This window comes from Porites lutea, chromosome 2 (assembly GCF_958299795.1).
Source record: "Porites lutea chromosome 2, jaPorLute2.1, whole genome shotgun sequence".
Lineage (NCBI taxonomy): Eukaryota > Metazoa > Cnidaria > Anthozoa > Scleractinia > Poritidae > Porites > Porites lutea.
Genome location: NC_133202.1, coordinates 24,718,106 through 24,737,750, shown reverse-complemented (window position 1 = coordinate 24,737,750; position 19,645 = coordinate 24,718,106). Strand labels below are relative to the sequence as shown.

At 38.9% G+C, this 19,645-nt stretch overlaps 1 protein-coding gene and 1 long non-coding RNA gene across 3 annotated transcripts in view; one reads left to right on the top strand and one right to left on the bottom strand.

The window, feature by feature from the left end:
- LOC140928106 (uncharacterized) overlaps window positions 1-19,143 on the bottom strand; it is a 23,273-nt gene extending 4,130 nt beyond the window's left edge. The window contains exon 1 of the mRNA XM_073377824.1: window positions 18,663-19,143. Coding sequence (XP_073233925.1) covers window positions 18,663-18,959 — 297 coding nt within the window. The 5' untranslated portion in view covers window positions 18,960-19,143. The remainder of the gene's footprint in view (window positions 1-18,662) is intronic.
- Window positions 6,635-14,330, top strand: LOC140928111 (uncharacterized). Of its 2 annotated transcripts, none has more exons than XR_012164611.1 (3): window positions 6,635-6,771; window positions 11,496-11,810; window positions 13,869-14,330. It is a non-coding gene; the product is annotated as an uncharacterized lncRNA (long non-coding RNA). The 2 variants fall into 2 exon arrangements; XR_012164610.1 differs by having other exon boundaries at window positions 6,656-6,771; window positions 11,484-11,810.
- Window positions 19,144-19,645: the final 502 nt, after the last annotated feature.

Sequence of the window (19,645 nt, the reverse complement as noted above, 5' to 3'; positions counted from 1 at the left end):
TGGAGGCCTAGCCTCCTAGGCAGACGTTTTTAGGGGAGCTCGTTTTTCATCCCTCCCAGGGATGAAAAACGAGCTCCCCCTAAAAAAACCTGCGTGGGAGGCTGGTGGAGGCCTAGAACAAAGAATTTGGGCGCTGTTTCGAAGACGTTACTTACCGAGGTTTGATTACGTTACGTCTGCGACTCAGGCTAGATTTTCATTGCAGGACATTATTCGGGGCAGTTGTTCACCTTAGCTGAACTGAGTCCGCTGTGACCCAAACAGGAAAATTACAGTTGCCGATAAACACTGAGGTCCATTTAGAGTTACAAAAGCTCTTTAATATGAGAATCTATGAGCGGAATTTAGAGCAAAAATAGCGATTATACGGGGACTGTAGGCAGACAGAAAAAACCCTTTTCAAATAACACTTTTCCAACCTTTATAAAAAGGTATTTTATGCCTGTATACACCAATGCATTCCCAAGGGGACAACTTTTAGGCGTGTTGTTATTTGTATAATCTACATGTTGTAGTGATTCTTAAAGCTGCACCAGAACCAATTCACTAATGAAATGGTCTAAATGAGGTTGACTGATAACTTACAAAGGTAGAAGGGGGGGGAATTCGAGCGCGCGAAAATGCTGTCAGAGCCCAAGGGAGCTCATAGAAGGGGTGATCGAAATTTCGCCGTTAAAGAGCACGATTTAAGACCAGACTTAGGTGCAAACCTGTGAATTTGGTTAATTTAAAACAATGAGCTAAATATACCCTAGTCTGCTACACAGCCGTTTTTAGTGTCGTCACTCAACGCTCCTCCCCACTAACGGCTGCTGAAAACCGAACTAAGCAATACACCCTGTAGTGGCAAAATCACTCCCAAAAATGGCAGATATTTGACTAATTTTGAACAGATATACATGTATCTTGATATATAGATTTAGCCAGGACTAAGAGTGAAGGTCTCGATAGTATTTATAGTTTGCTCAAACAAAATATAAAATCTGGTAATGCTAAGCGGCGAATGCAACGCCGGAGAACGGTGAAAGACAACAATAGGTCTAATTAGCAAAAAAAGAAACTTTGCACGTGCAGCACACTTTTTTTGTACATTTCTTTGCAGTTGTTTTGCACAACTACAACGTGAAACTTGCTGAAACTTCTTAGTCACACGTTTTATTGAGGAAATGTCGTACGTTTTCTCGTTCAATTTTTTCTCACTGCCGCTCATTTTCACTTTGCATTGGTGACCGCTGGCATTTCTCATTTTGTCACCGCCGCTATTGTTAGAAGAAACTTCCAACAAAAAAATGTCTCCTTTGTTTTTCATCTCTCGCTCTAGATCTCTGTTAGTCAGGTCGCTTAACTCCAAATTTTCACGGAAACGTTACACAGCGGATACAAGCATCAAAATCACCAGATTGTTTCCTTAATTACTATTAAACATTTTTCTCCGTGGATCCACGTGGATTTTTACGCGCAATTTGAATAATTTCTCTCAAAACAAAAGCATGTTCAAACTCTCGGGCGCTGTTTCAGACGCCATGTTGTTGTGGTGCTTTTATGTTGGGACCAAATGCAGTGCTTCTTAACCTGGTATGCATACAATGTTACTTGTAGTTTTGTAGTTAAAAGACATTGTTGTTATTATTTAGAAACCTATAGAGGTCCAAGCTCTCATGAATTATAGTGAAATTTTCCTTAAAAATACGGTGAAACGGGCAACAAAAAAGTGCAACTTGTTTTGTAAAGTTGGTGCTAAACGAGTTGAATTGAGTTGAGTTGAATTACCACCTACGAAAAAACCTTGCAACCTTATTTGTTACAAGACAGGTCCGAACGTCGGTGGTAAAACGCGAAACATCTCTATTCAACTCGTTTTGCAGCGATTTTTATATGTTTCAAAACAAGTTGCTCGTTTTTTGTTGTTTAAATTCAGTTTTAATTACCAGCCAACATTGTAGCATATATACATTGTTATAGAAATTCCTTATTTGTTTTAGCTTGTAACCGCAAAACATGGAGCTAGACTGGAACCTGTGTGTTATATGCCAGAGGAAAACCTCAAAAGCTTTAAAATGTCCTTAAAAAAAAAACCGGTAAAGAAAGGAAATAAAAAAGACGCATATACGAATTTTCTTATTCACGTAAGATATTGATTCTTTACCAGTGATAGTCAAATTTGGATGTGATAAGACTGCAGAAAACTGGGAATTTCATCGTGCGTCGTGGCATAAGTCTTGCTATGCGAAATTTAGCAGCTGCAAACTTGAAAGAGCAAAACTGAAAAGAAAACGCAGCAGTGATTCGACAGAAACAAGCTCTCGCGGTAAGCCACAACGGTTGAACAGTGAAGTGTGTTTTTGGTGTGAGAAGGGAGCTCGAGAAAATGATGGAGATCTCCGCCAGGTGTCTACATTTGAGACAGACGCAAATATAAGAACAATAATAACAGAGCTTATTAAATAATGATTCCCGACTACTTGTGAGAATAGTTGGAGGAGATCTTATTGCGATCTGAGCAAAGTATCACCTGAAATGCTGGATTGAATTGAAAAACAGATATCGCAGTCACGTCAGAAAATCAAACAAGGATAAGCGAAATATTGATGAAAACGTGTGTAACTCCCGCGTGTTTGTCGAGCTTGCAAGTTATGTCAAAAAAGAAGTCAATTCTGGAAAACTCCTGTTTAAATTGTCGGAGCTGCACTCTTTATATGAAAGTCGCCTGGAGGATCTAGGTAATACGAAATCAGTAAACAAGACCAGGATAAAGGAGCGCTTGTTGGAATACTTCAAGGAGGCTCAAGAACAGTTCGACGGCAGGAAGACTTTCTTAGTTTTCAAAGAAGGAAGGCGTAACATGATTCAAGACGCCTTAAAGACAAAAGACTTCTCAGAAGACGCACTAATTTTGGCCAGGGCTGCTTCTTTTATAAGGAAAGGCATTTTTAATCATGAAGGCATTCTCTTGGAGGGTTTGCCTTTGGAGTGGGAAAGAACTACAGACTTTACAGCATTAATGCTCTGTCCACCAGCCTCGGCACAAAAAGGTCACAAGCACTACCAATGCTTCACGCGATTTCTGGATGCGACACAACCTCTGCTTTTTGGGGAAAAGGGAAGAAGTCGTTCTGGCAAGCTTGGATGGCGTTTGAAGAGGTTACAGACACTTTTGTCTACCTAGCTTCACATCCTTTTGAGCCCCTTGATTCCAACTGTGAGAACTTTCGAAGATTGAGCGGCTGATCGTCCTCGTCTACGACAAAACGAGCACTTCACTTTCAATCAACCAGACAAGGAGGGAACTGTTCTGTCTAAAGAACGTCACGATGGAAAGGATGCCACCGACGCAGAATACTCTCCTACAACAGACGAAGAGGGCTGTTTACCAAGCTTCTATCTGGGCTAGAAGTACCGAAGTACAGCAGATTCCTTCCCCAAGCGACTATGGCTGGGGACAAGTAGACAATATGTGGAGCCCACTTTCGCTAACTGTTCCAGAGCTTTCTAAAGCCTGTCAAGATTTAATCAAGTGTACATGCAAGGGAGACTGTTCCAACCGCAAATGTGGCAAAGCGAACTTGAAGTGTTCTCCGCTTTGCAATTGTAATTGCAATTCGTATTGCGGCGCTCGCAGACAAATGAGATGAAAGGAGGTGAAACTTTAGATGTTTAAAGTACATACCGATTTATAGTAACTGTCAGTCGTATTTTTCAAATCAGGAGTAGTTTTAGTAACTGATCTAAGACGAAGAAAGAGGCACTAAGAACGTTCTTCTTTAGTTGCCCAAGTAACTAGTTTTCGAAAGTTCCTGGATACTTCCCGCAATTACCAGGAAAATATGCTGTTTAACTGGAATGCCTTATTAAAACAACCTATGACGATCATTTAATTTCGAGAGCGTGTTAACTCAGAGTAAAAAAAAGGGTAATTAAGATTTATTGAACAAAAATCAATTGATTGTTTGTTATTAATTTAATAATATTTTTATTATTTATATCATGCCTACCCAACAAAATTCTCTAGTTTGATTGGCCTACGGAGGTGCTGATTTCAGCTTCATGAACAGTTTAATAGATCGCAGAAAGCGTCATGCGTAAGTAATCAAACACTACGCGCCATCTCGCCCACGCGCTCTTGAGTAGATCCTTTTTAAACGTCTAGCAAAAGAACTCTCGAAAAAGTTATATTCTAATGTCTGGAAAGGTTAAAGTTATGAAACATTTTGTGATGGTTTTGATTGATTGGTGGACTAAGATCTTCGTGTTATCCATGCCGGTCTGTAATCGTAATCATGTTTTAAACTTGTATGACTGAAGAGCGAATTGGACTGCAGCACTCAGTCCTATCATCATTTTTCATTACTTTAACAAACACAGGTTATAGTTACATTACAAGTGCCACGAATTTCGAGTTGTTTAAAGTTTTAGTACTTAGCGCCGCCATTTTGAATTTATGCAAATTAACCTAATTTTTCCACGCTCTTTTTGATCAGATAGAGGAAATATTTTCAATGGATCCACGACTAAATTTAATTCTTACATCGAAAAAAGAGTGCATACAAAAATTGGTGTTTGTATCCGGCCAGTAACGATACTGACGCTAAGCGACCTGACTATGCCGCCCTATTTCTCGTTGAGCTTCGCTGGCCTGCCGCCTACTTTCTCTTTTTCTCTGTCTTTCTCTTGCTCTATATTCCAAACTTGTGGACATGACAATTTTTCTGAGCTTAATACTTTAGGAAATACGGATACAGAGACAATTTCCGCTTTTCGACTCTTTAGTTGTCTCTGCTTCACAAGACGCGGGTGGCTATGTGATTTCCCGTCAAAATAACCTCGAGTTGCATTTGGGTTGCCATACCTGTTTATTGAGTTATTTTACATTCATTTGGTATGCCTGTTGTGCGGACGGACGGTCGGTTGGTCGGTCGGTCTACGGTCACGTGATTACCAAATTTTCTCGGATGAGTAGTTTACCACATTTTCGTACCCATCGTGCTCCGCTGCGCGCGCTTCGCGCGCGAGAGCTCCGTTATTATCAATTTTGGTCATTTGTATGCAGCTTTCTTTTTATGCCAGCTGCATGTGGTTGAGAATTTCACACTTCACCTTACAAGCGAATGAGTATATTGAGTATATTGAGGTTTCTCGGTCTTTGTGCGGCTTTGAATTGCATGGTGAGATAGCAATGACAGTGGTCTTAAAGCTGCTTATAGTCACTTCGCGTCAGTCAGTAGAAATAGATCCTGACACTCGGTTATTCACGATACGATCATGATTGTGTTACTAAGGCATCAAGTAAGAGCACAAGAATGTTAGCCGGGCTGATTAAATTCAGTTCTTAGGAAACGAGTTAAAAGTTGTTTCTTTAGATCAACTGTACTAACGTCAAGTAGTTTTGCTGCTCGTCAAGTTGTAGAATAGTGAAAGTATTTTTAAAAAAACGATTCTTTGATACACAAGCAAGATAAAACGAAGGAACGACGTTTCAGTGTCGTCGTGACGCTAAATTTCAAGTTCACAATGTTGAAACTAAGCTATCAGAAATAGCTGCCAAACGATTAACGTATAAAATTATGCAAGGTCATACAAATAGTTTGCAAGAAGTATTTATCGAGAGACTGCGTACTTACTCTGGTAAAGGCTTTCTACACGAGCCGTATAGATTACTGTAAATTAAAGCTTACTGTATGGACCTCCCCAAAGAAAAAATAGCTAAGTTGCCACGCGTGCAAAATGCTGCCGCTAGATTATAAATGGTTTTAGGAAGTATTCTCACATCATTCTAGTACTTTACGAGTAACACTGGCTACCAGTGCAAACGCGCATACATTTCAAGATTCTATTGTTAATTTTGAAAGCCATTCACGGCCTCGCACCTGCACATATCAGCAATATTCTAGCTGTGAATTATAGGTCCTTGTATAATCTTAGTTCCACCTCAGGCGTTTTATTAAAAGTAGGATGATGGAAATACTGGGCGGGCGCGCAATTCAGGAAGCAGGGCCGCATTTGTGGAACAAGTGTCGATTGTGAATGATTACAAATGAGACTAGCTCGCAGGTAGCTCTAGCTAACAGACTGAGGAGGGTGGGGAGAATCCTATTATAATTGCTCACCATTGAATTTGTAGAAAGTTCCAAAAATTCAATCAACGCATTTCTCTTTGGCAATTTTGAGGTGGTGGTTAAATCCATAAACTTTATATAGCTCTTAAGGTTTGCATTATATCATTTTTTTTTTTTTCTTAAGGGTTGTACATATTGAAATTAGTTGAAAAACAAGGGTCGATTTTACTGCACGAAGTGTTGCTAATTAGGGAACTGACGATGCCTCTTAATGTCCAGTTGGACTCAATTCGAGCCAAAATATTTGCGTCACATTGATTAATTTTTACTCGTTGATCTTCAGCCAACTTCCTGGTAGTTTATAGTAAAAATTTAATGGCTTCATGACGGCGCCAAAACGTCAAATGTTTTCATCTTCATTGCTTTTTGTCTCTTTATGTATTAGAAAACCCTTGCTAATAATATTTCGATAGGAAATTTTGGCCAATTTCGTATGTAATACAGTCTTTCCTAATAAATTAACTTTAGGCAGAAGCATCCGGTAGCCATTCTGTCAAGTATATCAAGGAATATGCTCAGAAGGGCGGAGTTCCCCTTAAATGGTAACATCTGGAAATTTGGTTCCTGGAGAGAGGCCATAATCCAGAGGGGCCATTTATAGCAAGTTGCTTCGTTTAAAACAGTCTGTAAAGCTATAAATTCTTCTAACAACGGGCAGGTGAGTTTTAAAGTGTTTTAAGTATAAAATTCATGGCCACGGGATCGGCACTTGAAGGAATAATATGCTGTTTTAGACAATGAACAAGAAGTTAGAAAAAAGTCAAGACTTAATTTTGAAAAATTTACCACTTTACTATAGTTAAGAAATTTTAAAAGGAAAAAAGAATCATAATAATGATAGTAGTGATATAGGGTTATTTTACTCCTGTTTGGAACCTTCCCCTGCCTTCCGTATGCCTTCCCTTTTATTAATATGTGTAAGTGTCGTCCTGCATACAAATTTAGTTCCTTCCTGCATATTAATTATGTGCCTAGTCAGTGTCTAGCTAGCTGGGTAAAAATGTGTTCCTCCAAACTAATTAAGTGCCTACTTCCATTTGTAATAAGCGTTTCTCTACTACAATAGGCACAATAGGCTTGCCCGGTCCTTTTTAACCCTGATTGACTCTTGTAGGACATATGATTTGTTCAAAATAAAAGCGGGTAGATTTCGAAAGTGCTATCGTTCTTGCAATTGCCTTGTTAGGAAGCAACTTGTTCGAGTTCGTGTGTTTGAGAAAACGTTTATTAACTTTTTATCACTATGGCTTTTATTACCAACGTTGATGAGCTTCAAGCTGTTTTAGACGCTTGTTCCCAGACCCGAGAATGGGAACTTTTGATCCAGTCTATTTTAATTCCCGATGAGCAGATCACAATGGCGTATGCTCGGCTATTAGAACTAACAGCCGGAGAGATTACTTAGAAACGCGAGAAATTGCTTACTATTTCTTTTTTAGCGCTCAAAATCGGATATATAAACAAACCACATACAAAAAGTGGAGCTGAAAACTCTCTATTTCAATTTAGCTTATGTCTTCTTATTATTTAGCGCTAAAACTTAGATATATAAACAAAACACACAAACATACACAAAGTGGAGCCTAAAACTCTCCATTTCAATTCTGTCTGACTATTACAAAACCGCTTTCTGCTTTCTATCTCGAGGAAATGAAAACTATTAAAGTCTAAGCGTTTCACGTGCCAGTAGTCAGTTAATTATGCGAGTTAACAAGCCCACCGTTGCATACAAATTAACTCAGCTCTGCAGTAAAAACCCCCAGGGAGAACTTTGACGTATTATTATAAAAACCAATAACTTAACAAGGATCAATCGTTAATGTTGAGAACTGATGACTTTGACTTTTAAATGGACCCACGTTTTACCTGAGGTGTCTTTTCAGAGGCATTAATCACAGGTAGCCCAAGCTCGAAATATAAGCATCGGTGAGCATCGGCATTGTTGCGTAACATTCAAAATATAAGGATTTGTATGGGGAGAAAACCTATCGTTTCCGTAACCTACGAAAGTGAAAGGATTTCAGTAAAAAACAGCTTACCTTACTTAAAATGTGTGTTACGGCTCTCCTATGTGGTCCACTGGCCGATTTATGGAGAGACGTAACACACTTTTTATAAAGCTAATTGAAAGGATTTTTCATGTTGCTATTCTGATCCTTTCAAATGTACTATATATTCTATTTCGATAAAAATTTTATGCTTTTTATCATCATTCTCAGCTCAGTAATAAAAGTGGCCCAGTTCCTGTCCTCCCAAAACCGGTATTGACCCTCCCACATGCTGAGAGGGCGCCATTTTGAATAAATCTCGCTTAGTCATGATCTGACCGAGACTACTGCCGTATGGGGCAAGGCCAACAAGTAAGCTCTCATGCTGGTAGACTCAGTGGAACAGTCTACTCGAGTAATATATAAGTAATATTTTAAGATCACTAGAAAATATAAAATTAAGAAGTCGTGAAGCTCAGTTATGCGGTTTATCTTTTCTTTTAATCGAGTAGTAAACCGCCAAAACATTCCACTTTTCCTTTAAGTGCTTGAGTGAGGTGATAGCATCGTCGGAAATCTAGCAGGTTCCCAGGCCGCTGAAATTTGATTTTCTTGAAGAAGCAAATTATGGTCCAAATGATGTTTGGCGATCGATCGATCCTTGGGTGAATTAAGGAATAGGCCTCTAGAAATTTGTGAGGGGGTGGTCTAGTTTAAAGGAGATTTAACTTTTCGACTTGAAACTTTGCATGCGGTAAATACTTTTTTTAAAAATGTTCTTATCCGTTGTCACTAATGAGCTATCTTAGTCACGTGACTTGTCACGCCTATTTTTTGCCAGTTTGGTCCAATTTTACAACATTTTACAAATACTAGTTGTTATTTATTTTGTTTTCTTTCAATGACTATTAACCCAAGGTTTATGGAATTAATCAGGGGTTTTCGAAATTATTTGTTTTGAGTGAACTATAACGTTTCCAGTTGAAAGTGGGACTGGGTCGAGGAGAAAACATTTGATAATTACATAGAAATAAAACATTTTGCAATTCCCCGTTGAAATTCACTCATTTGACTTTAAACTTAACACTATAGAAAAATAAACGGAAGCTTCAACAGTCATTTTTATGGCGTAATCTGAAAATATTTAATTTTGAATAATTATGGGCGTGACTGGTCACGTGACCTTAAGTGGCACAGTGTGAGCTCCAAAAATGGTTCCAATCTTAAGCATATGTTTTTAAATAATGAAATGAAAAGAGATGGCAGACTAAAAATGAAAAAATGAAAGAAGCCCGAAATAGAGCGAGGAGCCATTACTGAGTTTAGCTTCTGGAGCCATTTCGAGGCCGTTTTGGAGTTGTACCTACTCTCCTGCTGATAAATAATAACAATAATAATAATAATAATAACAATAATAATAATAATAATAATAATAATTATTATTATTATTATTATTATTATTATGTCTTTCTTTTTTCGATACAATACATATCAAACGGTACACAAATTTTAATAAGGATTAATTAAGGAGCTTACAGTAAGAATTTCTCATAGTGTTCAATTGTATTTGAAACTAAGCCTATTTAAAAAGCTACTTTTAAAACGTTCAGTGTTTATCCTAGGTAACTGACTAGATCTTTGTTTTAATCTAAGGGAGGACCCTTTGGCTTGGGGCAACATAGGGTACAATGGGTGAGAACTGTCGTTTCTAATTTTCTTGAAGAGTTTCCTATCACATTTGTCCAAGAGCTAGCTAAGAGCTCGTCGATATTATAAATTTTTGAGGAGTAGCGCCTCTTGAAACATCTTTTCAGGAAGCATTGTGCTGTATTTAAATCTGCTTGGCATGAGCCATAAACAGGGAGACCATACACTCTTCTAGGAAGAACGAGCCTTTAAAAAGATGATCGATTTCGTCTTGGCTAGAACCCTATTTCCTAAGTTCTCTTATTATGTAAGCACATTTGTTCGCTTCATTTAGTTACGTTTAACAAATGCTTAGCAAATATATCTATTTAAATCCTAAACCAACCACCTGTTTTACTCTCAATTTGGCCCTGTTTTCGAAGCACGGTATGTTTACTGTATTTCTTTGCTTTTTAATATAATTGTTGTTGTACTCAGAGTCTCAGCCCTCTTGTTATACCCAATTCGTGTTCCGCAGTCCGCAGTTCAAGTTTATATTTGTCAAAAATATATTTATTATATTTTTATATTTGTTAAATCCACTTTAAGATAATGCATTAGACTGTTGGTTCGCCATTTGGCTCCAACTGAATCTTAACATCCAAATCAAAACTTGTTGCTCAGACCCTATGTTCAGGAAATGACAATATCCTGGTCTTCTTTCGTTTTTCTACACGTTAGCAATAAAAACGAAACATTTCTTAACTTTAATGTACTTGATATTAAACTCACTATTACATGAAAGAAGATCATCGCAGTTATAGACGAAAGCCCGAAAAAATTCGGGCTTGTACGGGATTCGAAAGCTTGACCTCTGCGATACCGGTGCAGCGCTCTACCAATTGAGCTATCAAGCCAGCTGGGAGCAGGTCGTTGAATTGGTTGGTATTAAACCTGGTGAAGGATGATAATGATGATCATCATATTCCTTTCAAGATTTAATACCAACCAATTCACCAGGTTTAATACCAACCAATTCACCAGGTTTAATACCAACCAATTCACCAGGTTTAATACCAACCAATTCACCAGGTTTAATACCAACCAATTCACCAGGTTTAATACCAACCAACTCACCAGGTTTAATACCAACCAATTCACCAGGTTTAATACCAACCAATTCACCAGGTTTAATACCAACCAATTCACCAGGTTTAATACCAACCAATTCACCAGGTTTAATACCAACCAATTCACCAGGTTTAATACCAACCAATTCACCAGGTTTAATACCAACCAATTTAACCACCTGCTCCCAATTGTCTTGTTAGCTCAATTGGTAGAGCGCTGCATCGGTATCGCAGAGGTCAAGAGTTCGAATCCCGTACAAGCCTGAATTTTTTCAGACTTTCTTTTTACAACTACAAAAGTTGCGTCTATAACTGCGATGATTTTCTTTAATACAATTCTTGTTCTCATATATGATTATCATATATACATAACTTCATTAAACCTACTATTATTGTAACTTAAGCTTGTAACAAATTTCTATATATTATTTGAGCTTAAACTTGAATCTTTCATGACTTAATTACTTTGAAAACGAAATTTGTTCCACAACAACATGAACAAAAACAATAATCCAACTAAGTTAATTTTAAAGTAGAAATTAAGTAAAATTATTTTCACGTATCTTTTGGCCAAGTCTTATTTTCTAACAAACTACACGTGCTTTACGTTTTGTTATTTACGTTAGCGCAAATTCTAGGATGAGTGGGCCTCCACCTCATGGACCGCCACCCCATGGTCCCCCACACCATGGGCCTCCACCTCATGGACCGCCACCCCATGGTCCCCCACACCATGGACCTCCGCACCACGGGCCTCCACCGCATGGGCCTCCACTGCATGGGCCTCCACACCATCCACCACACCATGGTCCCCCACACCATGGACCTCCGCACCATGGGCCTCCACATCATTGGCCTCCACCGCATGAGCCTCCACACCATCCACCACACCATGGGCCTCATCCCCATGGAGATCACCACCCTCCACCACCTTAAGGACAAACCCTTCCCAGGTAAGTTGGAAATGTTGTTTTATATATATATATATATATAATATTACTGTTATTTGTGAATGCCATTTCCCGAGAACGGTTACGCAATACTGGTAACATATAGCCTGCGTAGCAGGCGTCGAAAGGGGTAGGGGGTAGGGGATAGGGAGGAAGGGAGGAAGGGGAGGGGGACTGGGGAGAGGGGGAGGGGACGCCTGCTCTAAGAACCCCCTTTTGTTCATATCTGCGGACGCTGGCGTCCGCAAATTCCTGATTGGCTGAGCCGTAATGAGTAACATATTGAAATGCGCGTTTCACGAATCAACAAACAGTCGAGATGGCAGCGGTAGACGTGAATGTCGTAGAGAGTGCTTTGAGAGATGTGAATTTATCTAGTGGTAGAGAAACTGTTTTAAAACCACAGCAAGAATCAGCAGTAAGGGCTCTTTTAGCCGACAGAGATGTTCTGGCGGTTTTGCGGACCGGATACGGCAAGAGTTTAATCTACCAAATGTTTGTACGCGCCAAGAACTACGAGCTAAATGGTAATGCGGCGATTCTCGTCATTTCGCCACTGAAAAGTATTATCGAAGACCAGTTGCAGGAGATGGAATTGTTGGGCTACCCAGCGAAAGATTTAGCCAATTTATCGAACGATGACATTCGCCGATGTAACTTAGCAATAAAAGGGGGTGGTTTTACCTCATGCCAAAATGCTGCTTATTCCAATAAAGTTGTTTTTATCTGCTGGGTAGATTATGATCTGGAAGGTTCTGCATTCATACTGAGCAAATGTTATTCTAGCCGCATGTTTCAGACTGAGAGGTCATGACATACATATCGATTGGCTGTAGTTACTGTTTTCTGGTCGGCAGGATTTGCCCTCTTTGAAGCGTAAAGCTTTTTTTATTACGGCTGAATAAGGGTTCCAATTTTCTCCAAAGTGCCTTCTGGATCTGAATAACTAAGCGAATTTCTTTAGTCCGTGGGTGTAATGTTTTTCTGCAATGGCGAGTGTAGCGACACTTGATTGACAGTAAGCGTAATCGGATTACTAGAAAATTGGTAGGCGTTATGCAAAAACATAGGCTCTTAGAGCAGGTGCTCCCTTCCCTTTACATTTCTCCCTTCCCCCTCCCCCTCCCCTTTTTGCGCCTGCCACGCAGGCTAGGTAACATACATCATCCGGAACACTTGGATTCGGGTAGCTTGTGTTAACGATATAATTCAATGTTTGTACAAGGCTTAAATTTCGTCTATAACACAGGTTTAAAATTGCTAAAAGGTTTACTTCGTAATGATAGTCTTTGGTTTGCATACGTATCTCAACGAACATTTTAAATGGCACTCTTGTAGGTTAGGAACTATAGCAATACCCTGATTTCAGGTCCATAATTTTTCATCATTTGCAAATGTTTTCAAGTACTATATCCTGTTGGAAAGTAAACGGAAAACGAGTGATGTCAGTAAAACGTTTTCGAAACAAAAGGAACTTCTGTGTAGCGGTTGGGTCCCCTGTTTCGTTTTTTCCTGCCTTATGAGACCCTGTCTTTCGCCCTTGCTTGTTATGCTTTTGGCAAGTGTTTGCACGGTTTGAGAAGAAAACCGACATTTCGCGACGCCACCATTGATACCAGTTCCAGGATAGTTTGCAGCCGCTTTTCCATAAATCGGACTGATTTGTACAAATGGTAAACGTGTTTGCCAAATCGTTGAAAGTTACTAGTCCTAGCCGAGCTTAGGGAACGACAAAGGTAACGTCCCGTACGTCAGAAGTAACAACCATAAGTCGTTCTTTTCTCTTTTTTAATTGTTTGACTCGATAACGTCATACTACAGTAATTAAAACAAAAACTTTCAAACTTGTTATGTCATGTAGAAGTGTTTCATAGAGCGAACTGAAGAAAAACAACTGGTTGTCATTCATGACGCCCGGGACGTAAGAGTTGCTTAGACTCCCTAATTTTGCGATTTTCCCAAATCGTGAACCGACTAGTTTGCCCGTATAACCTTGAGGAAGTAATAACTGTTACTTGCTAAGTTAGATTATTGTCTTTTTTTCTTCTATTTTTGTTTCAGATATGAATATTTCTGGAAGTAGCAGCAGAAGCATCAGTGATTAGTGCTTTTAGTAAAAGTGGATAGAAATCGCCCGTATCATATTGTTATTCACTACTTTAGTTTTTATGATAGCCTTGATGATTGAGAACTATAAGAACTATAACAAAAGTAGTGGTCCTCAATAATGACCTGAAAAATACTTTTGCTATTTGTTAAACTTCAACAATGATTGCGTCATGGCGTTGTGCGATAGCTCTTTATTACCTACAAGTGATTCAAACTGGTGCAGAGTTTCTGGCCTTTAGCATATAAACTTGTCAATTGATATCATAAATAATGCTAATGGTTATAGTTAATGTAAACTAAACAACAATGCTTATCGCCTGCTGTACTGCTATTGCATATTTCAAGGCTTGTCTTACTATTTTCAAGATATTTGCTTTGTTACAACCGGCCGAGTGTATGCAATACCCTTTAAGGTGTTTCGATACAGTTTTTCAAAGGCCATACCGATATTTTTCAATCGCCTTAAAAGAAGTTTTTTCCTTGTCCGATCGCTATAAAATTTTCACCAGTAATTGGCTATGGATTGCAATTTGTGAAAATGTAGTTTTAAGTAAAATCGATATTACTATGACAACAATAAACAAAAAACCTTGAAATTGATAAAAGCCGAATTTTGTGTGATCTAGACCTGCTACTGAAAATCCAACACTAGGAACTTAAAGTTTGGTGTTTAGCAAACAATCTCCGTAAGAAGTAAAAAATTCTGTATGTTTGAATTCGAATAAAACGAAAATATATTTCAAACCTTAAATTTTCAATAGCCGTGATAGGTTATGTAATAAAAACGTTATAAATGACTCAAATTATTCTTACGTAGCGTACGAATGATGCTTAATATCATGTTTTGATGCTAGGAAATTTTGGTGTACTTTCGTTCATGCGATATTGAAAACTAACCCATTTTCTCACCATCTGTATAAGTGCAACTTCATTCAGAATTTGGACTTTTAGCGCTTTCTTGTATATCTCCGAAACGACTCGAACGAATTTTTTCAAAATCTCTTCACATAATCTTCATAATGTATATAAAAATGTCCGAAACTTTCATTAATATTGATTCACTGTAACACCTTGAAATTTCAAGACAAACCTATCCGACGAACCGGTCAAAAATCTGCGCTCCAACATTCACGGTTTTGACGTTATGGTAATTTTTCCAAATTAATGCGGACAATACATATATCCATGACTAGTACATTTCAGTGTGAGTATTGCCAATATTTTATAACATTCAAAAGATGCGATAAATTCAAACTAAGATGTACTAGTCATGGAGGTATGTATAGTGCGCATTATTCTGGAAAAATTAGCATAACGTCAAAACAGTGAATGTTGTAACGCAGATTTTTGACCGGTTGGTAGGACAGGTTTGTCTTGAAATTTCAAGGTGTTGCAGTGAATCAATCTTAATGAGACTTTCGGACATCTTTATATACATTATGAAGATTATGTGAATAGATTTGAAAAAAATTCGTTCGAGTCGTTTCGGAGATATACAAGAAAGCGCTGAAAGTCCAAATTCTGAATGAAGTTGCACTTATACAGATGGTGAGAAAATGGGTTAGTTTTCAAGATCGTATGAACGAAAGTACACCAAAATTTCTTAGCATCAAAACATGATATTAAGCATCATTCGTACGCTACGTAAGAATAATTTGAGTCATTTATAACGTTTTTATTACATAAACTATCACGGCTATTGAAAATTTAAGGTTTGAAATATATTTTCGTTTTATTCGAATTCAAACATACAGAATTTTTTACTTCTTACGGAGATTGTTTGCTAAACACCAAACTTTAAGTTCCTAGAGTTGGACTTTCAGCAGCAGGTCTAGATCACACAAAATTCGGCTTTTATCAATTTCAAAGTTTTTTGTTTACTGTTGTCATAGTAATATCGATTTTACTTAAAACTACATTTTCACAAATTTCAATCCATAGCCAATTACTGGTGAAAATTTTATAGCGATCGGACAAGGTAAAAACTACTTTTAAGGCGATTGAAAAATATCGGTATGGCCTCTGAAAAACTGCATCGAAACACCTTAAGAATGCAACTTTGTGAAAACCTTCTTAAAAATGTATTTGATGTGGCTACCTCCACTTTTATCAGTAATACAGTAAGGATTGCCTCTTTTGCCAGATTTTTTTAAATGTCTAAAATAATTGCATTTGTTTGTATTTATTTCTAGCGAAGGGAGGGAGGACTGGCATTAGTTTCTTTCTCGGTCATGCGTTCTACGCAGCTTTTGGTCATGTGCTTGTACAGATCGTCGCTTCGCTGAACACACGTTTATTTTACCAGAATTGTTTCTAATGGTGTGTCGATATCGTTTTTTACACTATGGCGACTAGAAAGAGCAGCAGGAGAACGTAACTGTAGTGTCTTACGGATTTAACCACCAACACACACAACATTGCTGCTCGTGAACACCTATGTATTCAATCATCATAACAGTCAGAGCGCATGCTCGATAATACAAACATGGGGGGTGGGGACGGTAGACCTAAAGATTTACATATACTTCCTTCCTCCCTTCTTCGAATTACTTGTTAGGTTAAAAGAAAACGAAAAGAAAAGAAAACCTAGCTAACAATGTATATAAATGTCTCTGAATTTGCTATGGATATCCTAACCTTCTCTTTTTTATCAGCTGCCTGCGTACTGAAGAAATGCCACGAATCCGAGCAATAACTGAACTATAAGGCTATATAGATATCTCCCCTAGTTCCTCTCTACCCATCAGATTGTGTAATATGCACGACAGTTCAGGTGGACGTTCACTAAAACCTTGTTATTTAAAGTACAATTTGAAAAGAAATAATTCAATAGTTCTGCGACCTCTTGCTGATCTCTAATGACTCTACTACCTTATCCTTCCGATAGTCCGTTACAGGAGTTCAGATAATGGAGTGCGGCGCCAACCTTTTTGCGCCGTCCTCACAATCTGAACGCCTGGAACCGGGCTATCCTTCGGAACAATTCTGTGATTATGGACATTCTTGCGAGAATTTATGAAAGTTTTTATAGTCTTTATACCTTTATCTTTTTGTTTCTTATCGTTGGACCGTATCAGCTCTGCTCTAATTTTTTTGCTATTCTGTATAATTAAATTCATTATGGTTCTGCTCCGACCGATAAATGTTTAAATCTGTTTTATTAACCAATCTTGACAGGTCAAGACTGCTGCATATAGGTCATGTTTGTCCTCGTGTTTTTATGGAGCGAGATAAAGTCGACATTTATAAAAACGCAAAAAGAACTAGGCTTATATCAGCGGCGGAGGCCCGAACGAACGGCCGGAAAATTTGTTTTTGGAGACCGCCCCCCTTATTTCAAAGTCTGGATGGCTGCCCCCCCCCCCATCCCTATCTGAAGATCTGGATCTGCCACTGCATATCCAGCCATCTTGACCGAACAAGGTTGGTCAATAAACGATTTATTACATGGCCAAAAAGAGAAGGTTTTAGGAGAGCGTCTGGTCGGGAAAGACAAGTCCATCTTTCCAGCTCGGGCAGCCAATCAGAACACAGGATTTGCCTCACCTTGCCCGCTGGCAGAGTCAGCCATATACAATTAATTATTCATCTGACCATTTCAAGTCTTTCAAGTGTCAGACAAGCAACCTGTTAAGTTTTTAAAAGATATAGATTTAGCCAGGACTAAGAGCGAAGCTCTCGATAATATTTATAGTTTGTTCAAACAAAATATAAAATCTGGCAATGCTAAGCGGCTAAGGCAACGCCGGAGAACAGTGGAAGACAACAATAGGTCTAATTAGCAAAAAAGCAACTTTGCACGTGCAGCACACTTTTTTTGTACATTCCTTTGCAGTTGTTTTGCACGACTACAACGTGAATTTTGCTAAAACTTCTTAGTCACACGTTTTATCGGGGAAATGTCGTACGTTTTCTCGTTCACTTTTTTCTCACTGCCGATCATTTTCACCTTGCATTGGTGACCGCTGGCATTTCTCATTTTGTCACCGCCGCTTTTGTTGGAAGAAAATTCCACAAAAAAATGTCTCCTTTGTGTTTATCTCTCGCTCTAGATCTCTGTCGCCCTATTTCTCGTTGAGCTTCGCTGGCCTACCGCTTACTTTCTCTTGCCCTATATTCCAAATTTGTGGCCATGACAATTATTCTGAGCTTAATACTTTAGAAAATACGGATACAGAGACAATTTCCGCTTTTCGACTCTTTAGTTGTCTCTACTTCACAAGACGCAGGTGGCTATGCGATTTCCCGTCAAAACAACCTCGAGTTGCATTTGGGTTGCCATACCTGTTTATTGAGTTATTTAACATTGGTATGCCTGTGGTGTGTGTGTGTGGTCAATCCGTGTACGGTCACGTGGTTACCAAAATTTCTCGGATCGGTAGTTTACCACATTTTCTTACCCTTGGTGCTCCGCTTCGCGCGCTTCGCGCGCGAGAGCTCCGCTATAAAACGAGAAATTCAACAGGACATTTTGCAATAAAATTGTCCGTTGCATAACTCAAGAGGCTAAACAGACATAATTTTCTACTCCGCTTGAAAAAAAAACTAACAACAAAATATAACTTTACACAGTGCCATTATAAAGCCAAAAAACTCACGCGGCTGCTCCTTCCGTAAGCCCCAACGATAACAATGGAAAGAGAAAACCACGACCGATATACGATGTCTGGAAATAATTTTGGGTAAGGGCCACTTATTAAATACTTATGCCAATGTTAACAGTCTTGAACAGTGACTAAAACTTACCTTGACAGTTTGGTTTGATGTAAGTGCTTCAGGTGCGTTGTAAATCCTTGCTCCAGGAGCCACTGCTATGGTCTGCTGCATGAAATTAGCAGTGCCATAATCTGACACTTTGCCTCTCCATTGGTCACCCTGTCGCCATAGCAACACATTAGCACTGCTGACGTCACGATGAATGATAGGCTCCGGTTTCTTCTGATGAAGGTAGTTCAGGGCACGTGCTACATCCAGAGAAATGACTGCTATTTCTGTCTCGGAGAGTTGCCGCTGGTCCAACAAAGTGCGCAGAGTTTTCTCCATCAGCTCGGTCGCAAACAGAGGGTTTCCCTCATCATTGGTGGCGCCGATAAACTGTAGTTAGTGAGGATGGCGGCATTTAGAAGCGATATTCATTTCTCTTTCAAACGGATTTATGTTTTGAGGAGAAAGAATCAACTCATGGATTTGTTTCACTGCTACAGTACAGCCACAATACGTTCCCTTATTGACACTTCCCCATCCTCCCCTCCCAAGGCATTTCTCTGTGATTTTAATTTCGTCCCGGAGAATAACCCAGTCACGTGCTTCTTGGCTGTGCAATTCACTTATTGTTTGCTGAGTTGTTGAAAGACTTAACTGTAGTTCAGAAACTTGTCCTCGGCAATTTCTCAACTGCTGTCTTGTCTGCCTTAATTGCCTCTGTGAATTTTCTTCACGTTGCTGAAACTCCGTTAGCTGCCTTTGAGATGATTTTAGTAGTAATATGAGGCACTTCTGCCAGTAGCCAATCAGCATCGAGTATTTAGGTCACGTGACATGGATTAGCCAATCAGCGTTAAGCATTTGGGCGTGGTGTCGAATCGCAATAAACTTTGATTGACAGGTGGATTAACCAATGAGCATCAAGTATTCCTGTAACGTCATAGGGTGTGACGTCATAAGGCGTGACGTCATAGGGTATTGCGTCATAGGGTGTGACGTCATAGGGTATTGCGTCATAGGGTATT